At 38.8% G+C, this 8,090-nt stretch overlaps 1 protein-coding gene across 1 annotated transcript; it reads right to left on the reverse strand.

Moving 5' to 3' along the window:
• Positions 1-2,362: 2,362 nt before the first annotated feature.
• Positions 2,363-4,088, reverse strand: LOC123116783 (uncharacterized). Its single transcript, XM_044537690.1, has 4 exons — positions 3,951-4,088; positions 3,020-3,245; positions 2,656-2,848; positions 2,363-2,574 (listed from the first exon to the last, which is right to left on the reverse strand). Exons 1-4 carry the CDS (start codon positions 3,998-4,000, stop codon positions 2,450-2,452), a joined length of 594 nt encoding a protein of 197 aa, XP_044393625.1. The 5' UTR covers positions 4,001-4,088; the 3' UTR covers positions 2,363-2,449.
• Positions 4,089-8,090: the final 4,002 nt, after the last annotated feature.

The following is an 8,090-nucleotide window of genomic DNA, read 5'->3' on the forward strand; positions in this document are numbered from 1 at the left end:
CGGGGAAGTTCCTGTGCCGGTGGGAGCGGCGGTTCCACAACGAGATGGTCGTTCGTCACCTCTGAGTTGGAGGATGGCCAAGGCCGAGATTGTTTTTCACCACCGAGCTGCGGTAAGTAAGGAATGGCTAGATTTCAGAAATGTAGAAATTGTTGGTTCAGATATATATTTGTATTTGCAATGATACACATTGGATCACATCAGGCAGAGGTTTTTGTAGCATACAAGTCAGATTTAGAATTTCAAGCTCAACAACAAAGAAACAAAAGTAAACCCATCAGAAATTCAGCAAAGGTTCAACGTGTTCTTTGTATGGACAAAAAATATATATGTTGTGGTGAGATGGGGAGGTGCAAAGTGAGGATGCATATTTTTTTCTTTAACATGTAAATCTACGAGAATATATCAATCATGCTTGCATACATTTTAGCCTCCAAATGATATGACAGATTATATTGGTTCATTTTTGTTATCTGACTTGTAACGGTTCATAACTTTAATGCTTTGATTTTGCCTTATAGGGGAGGTGCAAAGCAGTAGCAGGACGAACCTTCGCCATAGCTGGCAGGCTGAGTTTGAACTTGGTATTAAAGGATTTGGAGCAGGCTACATCTGTGATGACGGGATTGGTTATGCATGATCTATTGGTAATGAAACACTTTCCTTGGCTGTACCTAATCTTGTATGTTCCATTCTTTTTTCCTTTTGAGTGGATTGCTATATGGAATACCATCTACTTCTAATGAATTTATATGTTACTTGCTGCCTTTTTTTATTTGGTAGATCCAATAACTATACCAATGAATAGACTTTTTTGTGACTGATATATGATTCACTGATATAAATGCTATATATTTTGCATATGATATGCAAGGTTACCTGAATCTCCTCTCGTATTTTTTTTGCCTTTGTTGCTTTGTATAGAAAATAGCCTACTTAGGCAATTTTGGTTTAGCATGTATGTGGTTTGCTTACTCACTATTGACCTCGGTGTCACTATACCTGCTTCTAATACTCTTTAGCACTGAAATATATGCTATGTTACTCTTAATCAGGCTTCTTTTGTACTGAACTTTATGTGATGCTGCACTTACTCAGGCTAAATCCATTTGTTTACAACAATAGTGGTTACTTCTCATCCGAGCTTGAGCTGTGGTGAATTCAACCGATGTTTCGACCGCATACGAGATGTCGTTCTTTTGGTTTATCAACTAATATTATCATATATGGACGTGATGCCTGTACAGAGGCATTTTGAATCAGTGTGGTAGTAGACTATCTATCATTGTTGTAAACTATGTGTGATAACCGTTATGAGACCGTCCTTCGGATGGATTTACTACTCCATGGTTATTGTAAATTATGAACGAATTATGATGCAGTTACATTGTTGGTTTTCTAATCTACTCCCTCTGCCTGTGTTAATGTATATACTAAACTTTGGATTCCTACCACCTTATCATTATCTGGTTGACCAAAATGTTGAGACCGGTACCCACGCGCCAAGGCCCGATCCCGATCTAGTATGTTACTAGTCCATGTTACCACCTTCATAGTGGGAAGTGTTGTAGGTGTACTAACATACATATCTTCAATTATTGCTTTGTAGACTTATTTTGTATTGGGAACTGCTATGTGATGGTAACATATTATGTTACTCTATTTGTATCTCTCTTCTTTAATTACATGACACATCATCTTTTTTGCTTATGTGGCATCTATGTTACTACTTATGTTACTCACACTATGACTAGCCTTATACGCAGTAAAGAAAACCTAGCAGTAGGAGTAAGGTGGTATCTATTCGCAAAAAAAAAAGAGGTGGTATCCCTCTTTGAAGGAGACTGAAGCTGGATAAACTCTTGCGTTTACACCCATAATATGACCTTCCGATACACACTGCGCTTCTCAATTTTCAAGAAATAGCCATGAAAATAACCATGAAAATTAGGTGCAGTGAATGATGCTCTGTTAAGGAAAATTACATTCTGGTGAGAAATGTCTATGCTGTTCAATTTTGCAGACTTGTGAAATATTTATTTTGGACTTGTGAAATGTTTATGTTGCTCAAATGGCATATATGGATGGGAAATGTCTCTCATCCTTCTAACTAAAGCAAAACTAGTTGTGTGTGTCCCAAAATTTTGGCGCATTCCAACAACCCAACCAAACGATTAAAGTGGCGTTCCCGAACCGGGTGATTCTAAGTTTTCTAACTATTGAAAATAAATGGTCAAAACAATTTCGCTATTATAGCATTTTGAGAGACAAAACTCTGTTTAGTATTAAAAGCACATATGCTTCATAGTTCATACACAACTCTAGAAAACGGCATTATTATAACATATCACCCCTTTGCAAGAGAGTTTGTGTCTCTTTTTCCAAAACTGGAACAGTACATAGCCCTTCGTTGCAGACTTCCCACTCAGAGTGATCAGGACACAATAATTTACATATAATCATCATCATCACTGTCAATCTCCTCGCAGCAGTAATGTGGATACGTGCGACCGGCCAAATACGCACCACTAGTGGGGTGCTTAAGGTCTCTATCTCTGCACCCGAAACAAGGGCCTTCAAAGATATCAAAACGTGTGTTAACATTAAAGATGGCCAACAAAAAATGGAAGGGAAAAACAATACAAATGTACATACCATAGTCACTCTGTTCCAAAGGGGTGCATAGATAAACATCCTTCTCCCCCCTACAGTAGGCATTTATCTCAGCAAAAAATAACTTTGATATGCCATCCATTTGTTTCACTAGAAAGTTAAAGTGCAGATATTCTGTTGAGCGTTCCAGAATTTGAGTCCTCCCTTTCACTTCCACAAACTCCAGCTCATCTGGCTGAAATATCAATGACACGCCTTAATTAGGAATATAATCAGCTCTATATAGTAGATTCAAAATTGCATGTCTAACTTCGAAATAAGTCAAGGCGTGGTAAGTTATTCCTGTCAAAGAATGTGGTTAGTTATTAATTTGGGTAGCTATAGGTAAAATGTAATTTGTGTTAACCTGCATATTGTTTTGCTTGGCGTAGGCGTTGAGCGCCGAAACCAAGGTCTTGCGTTCACGCTCTTGCTTGCGTCTCCACAGATCCGCACGGGTTGGACTCTTGGGCCGGAGGCTATTCCTAAGCCTGGTGGCTGCTATGCAGGCAGCGGTCATTTCTTCAAGAGTTTGTGTTGACGTCGACGATCCAGGAGTGGGATCCTCCCAGGTCTCCAATCGTGTGTTGTAACTGCAAAAGGAAATAAGATGTAAAATTATTAACGTACTCCCTCCATTTCTTTTTACTCCGCATAGAAGATTTGGTCAAAGTCAAACTACACAAAGTTTGACCAAATTTATATAAAAAAATATGAACATCTACAATACTAAAACTATATAGTATGAAAATACGTTTCATGGTGCATCTGATAATATTGATTTCATATTGTGAATGTTTATATTTTTTAATATAAAGTTAGTCAAACTCTACAAAGATTGACTTTGACTAAAGCTTATATGCGGACTAAAAAAACGAAGGGAGTACTAAAGCTTGATCAACGACAACTAGTATGGTTGCAGCAAAGGGACAATTGAATTTTAGATTTTGCATGAATCGGTTCCATTAACCTACTACTTTAACCGTTGTGATATTTAGATATTTCAAACCACAAATTGGGAATTAGATATTTTCTCTGAGAAGCTAATTAGTCGGCAAAGCCCTCTGTGAACCATCAAATTTGAGACCAATAGTTCGGACCAGATGGTACAAGAATTATGTATAATATATTGAACAGAACAATACGGTATGCTACGGTGATTAGTGTGCAGTAAATAGATCTGAGCTCTCTAATTTTTAATCTAACTGATCGCTGAGGCCAAGAAGCCAAGTCTGACCAAGCAAGGCGACATCAAGCATGCAGAAAATAAGTGGGATAAATGGCTGCTGCATACATACGGGTAATACTGGGCACCATCGTCCTGATAAGCGGCGCGGATTGCCGACATGATGTGCCGGCCGCCGATCTCTCTCCGTTCCTGAACCTTCACCGTCGCGCAGGCAGAGAGGGAGATCCGCCGCCGTGGTACCGGGCCACTTTGGTTTATTATATGCAGACACCCTGGGAGAAAAGACTCCAGTCCATCCAGGTTTCGGTACGGGCTCCCTGAACTGAGCCTGGATTAGCTCGCGTGCGCGGCCCAATTGACTCTCGTGGCAACCCGCGATGTCGCCAGTCATTTGCAGATCTCGTGGGGGAGCGACATAGCGCGGCCCGGCCCATTTTGGGGTTTCACCCCCAACCCGTTTTAGGAAGGTTCTACAACCTTCTCCGAACCGGGTTTTTCGTTTTTTTATTTTTATTTTTTCGTTTTTTTGTTTTCCCTTTCTTTTTTCTTTACTTATTTTTTTCATTTTTACTTTTTTTTAATTTCCGAAAATCTACTAATTTGTGATTTATTTTTTAAGTCGTTAACTTTTTTTTTGGAATGATGAACATTTTTTCAAAACCATGGTTTTACATTTACAAATTGGTGTACATTCTCCAAAATGATGAGCATTTATTTTGTAACAGTGAACACTTTTTATAACTCACGAACATTTTTTGAAAATTATGAAAATTTTCTTAATTTTTTTATCATTTTCTAGAAATTTGTGAACATTCTCTTAAGTCATGAACATGTTTTTGAATTCATGAACAGTTTTTATGAATAATGAAAATTCTAAAATTATAGACTAAATTTTCTAAATATTGTACATTTCTTTCCAAATTTGTGAACATTTTTTTAATTAGTGAACATTTTTTTTTGAATCATGAACTTTTTTTCAAATTCGTGAACATTTTTCGAATTAGCGACCATTTTGTTTGGATCGTTAATATTTCTTTTCAAATTGTGAATGTTTTTCGAATCATGAATTTTTTTCTCAAATTTGTGAATATTTTTCGAATTAGCAAACTTTTTTTGAACCGTGATTTGTTTTCCAAATTCACGAACATTTTTTGAATTAGTTAACATTTTTCTCAAATTCATGAATATGTTTCAAATTATCAAGCATTTTTTTGAATCATGAACATTGTTTTCCAAATCCACAAACCTTTTTTGAATTAACAATTTTTTTTTGAATCATGATCTTTTTTCCAAAATCATAAACATTTTTGTAGTTTGTGGACATCTTTTACAAATTCGTGAACAGTTTTTGAATTCCTGAGCATTTTTCTCTAATCATGAATTCGTTTCAAAATCGTGATTGTATTATTAAAATTAGCCACTTTTTCTGAAATTTTAGAACTTTTTGATATCCCGAATTACTGAAAAAAAAGGAAAAAAACAAGGCGGCGTCCCGTCCGGCACATGGGCCGGCCCAGCAGTGTGCGAAGGGGGGAGCGGGGGAGTGCGCGCTCGCTTCTTCCGCAGCGCGTAGGTCGCCATATAGGCGCTCCCTGAGCGCTGCAGGCGCCGTTTCACGTCCCTGGTACTTGCACGGACACGAAGTGGGCCGGCCCAGCAACCTGCTGAAAAGCAAAAGGTGAAGCAAAATTATCAGTGAAAAGTGGGTTCCCTCAAAAACAAAAGTCAGTGAGAAGTGGGAATCGAACTCCCGACGCCGAAGTCATCAGAAACCACACGAGCTAACGGTTGCACCAACGCTAGCTACTTAATTACATTAGGAAAGCTGTGCTCTTTGACCTTTCAATCACTAGAAACATTAAACATATACTATTATATACCCACTATAAATTATATATTTGAATAAAGAAACATAAATGTGAAAATGCATTCACATAAACCATGAATTCAAAAAAATAAGTTTGCAAAAACAGGAAAAGTTTGTGAATTTGAAGAAAGTTCATCGATTTTGAAAAAAAGTTCACCGAATTTGAAAAAAGTTCATCGAAATTGAAAATGATTCATCGAATTGGAAAAAAAGTTCATGAATTTGAAAAAAGGTTCATTGAAATTGAAAAGAGTTCATCGAATTTGAAAAAAAGTTCACGAAGTTTCCGAAAAAGTTCATTGAATTTGAAAAAAAAGTTCACGAATTTATAGAAGACTTCGTAAATTTAGGAAAAAGTTCACAAATTTGAAAAAAGTTCATAAATTTTGAAAAAGTTCATCGGATTTGAAAAAGATTCAATGGGTTAGAAAAGTTCATCAAAATAAAAAAATCATTGGATTTGAAAAATAAGTTCATTGAATCGAAAAAAGTTCATTGGATTTGAAAAAAAATTCATCAAATTGGAAAGAGTTCATCGATTTCTAAAATAAGTTCATCAAAATGTTAAAAAGTTCATTCAGTTTCAAAAAAAGTTAATCGAGTTTGAAAAAAGTTCATTGAACTTGAAAAAGTTCAATGAAAAAGAAAAAAGGTCATCGATTTAAAGAAAAAGTTCATGAATTAGGAAAAAAATCATCTATTTGTAAACATTTCACTCATTTAAGAAAAAAGAAAATAGGAAACAAAAAAGAAAAGAAAAAAAAGCAGAAAAATGTAGATGGCATTTCCTGTATGGATAGAAAAATGGAAAGGAGATTTGTATTCACGAATCAAGGTGGTGGCGTAGTGGTTCGTGAAGTAAGCTATCAACGGAGAGATCCTTGGTTTGATTCTTGGCTGCACACTTGCTCTCCTTTTTTGAGTTTCAAAACGGGGTGAAAATGGTAGTTGGGCTGAGCCCAATTGGTGCCGCTGCAGGCCCCGGTTAGCGGAACACACCTATAACCGGCGCCTGCAGCGCCAAATAGGAAATGCCACAGATTCGGCCTCTTGGATAGTTGGATGGGAACCCCTAAAAAAAGGATAGTTGGATGAGATCCATCCGCATACTGATCTTCCTGTTCAAATTTCCAAAAAAAAAAACTTCCCATTCTGAAGCTATATGGACAGACCCATCCATCATAGGCAAGGAGGAAGTATGATAGTTCCATTAATGCCGAGTTACTAGTAGTAGGAGTAGTACTGAATTAAATTAAAATCAGATCTCTTCCCTCCTCCACAAGAAAAGCTCTTCTCCCGTCGGCGTGGCCGCCGATCCGTACCATCTTTGATGACCTCTAGGTCATGGAGGTGTTGAGGATCTCGGCCCCCTGCCGGCGGGAGGGACCCCATTCTCTTTCTTGTTAGATTCAGCTTCTTGGTTGGGACTCTGTGGCGGCGGCGATGTCCCTTAGTAGGAATAATGTCTCTCATGTTCTATCTCCGTCCCGATGGTGCATCTAGCATCGTTGGAGGGTGTGTGGAGGTTTGTCTCCGTCGGATCTTTTAGGATTTGGTCGGTTCTGGTCTTCGGTGGATCTATTCGAATCAGGTCTTCGTTCATCTTCGTGTAGGTGTTTACAGGTTTGATCCTTCTTATCTACGACTTTCTTCATCGGTGATGATTGCTACTCTGGTGCGCTGGTCCTATGGGCCCTTAGCACGACGACTTCCCGACTGTCTACTATAACAAAGTTTGAGGGACGTGCGATGACGGCGGCGCACCTTCGGCTCGCTCCAGTGCCTGTAGTCGTCGTTAGGTGGTCCACGCACATGGTTGTAATTCTTATTACCTTTGTTGTTCTTTGTACTGTCATGATTGGAGATGAATAGATTGAAAGTTTCTCGAAAAAAAAGGAATAGTACTGAATTTTGGCCCAAATTTTAAACCTGCATGAATGCGCACATGAACCACCATTACAACCTCCTACTCCTTGGTCTTTCGGACTAGCAGCACTACCTAGCTTGCCTGCCGAGGGAAAGTTACTACTACCCGGTCGTGGCTTGGCTTGCAGCTTTGGATCGCTAGCTACTAGTATATTGATTCCCACTCCACTGGGAGCTGGAGCTGGATCGTTCAAGATCGCCATAGGCATATCCTATCCTGTCGATCCACACACATGCATGATGCGTGAGCCGGTGCACATCTAGTTGCAAGGCACTTGCACGTCGTTTCGGTCAAGTCGATCGCCGGCATCCTAGCTAGCTTCTACGTTGGCAGCTGCTAGCTACCCTGCTCGATCGATCGGTCCCTGCCCTGCGTGACTCCCCGATGTGATTTTACCTACTCTCCTTGGGAAAAGGGGACGAACAGACCATTAAATTCGGACGAAACCATTGCTC

This window comes from Triticum aestivum, chromosome 5B, assembly GCF_018294505.1.
Source record: "Triticum aestivum cultivar Chinese Spring chromosome 5B, IWGSC CS RefSeq v2.1, whole genome shotgun sequence".
NCBI classification, from domain to species: Eukaryota; Viridiplantae; Streptophyta; class Magnoliopsida; order Poales; family Poaceae; genus Triticum; species Triticum aestivum.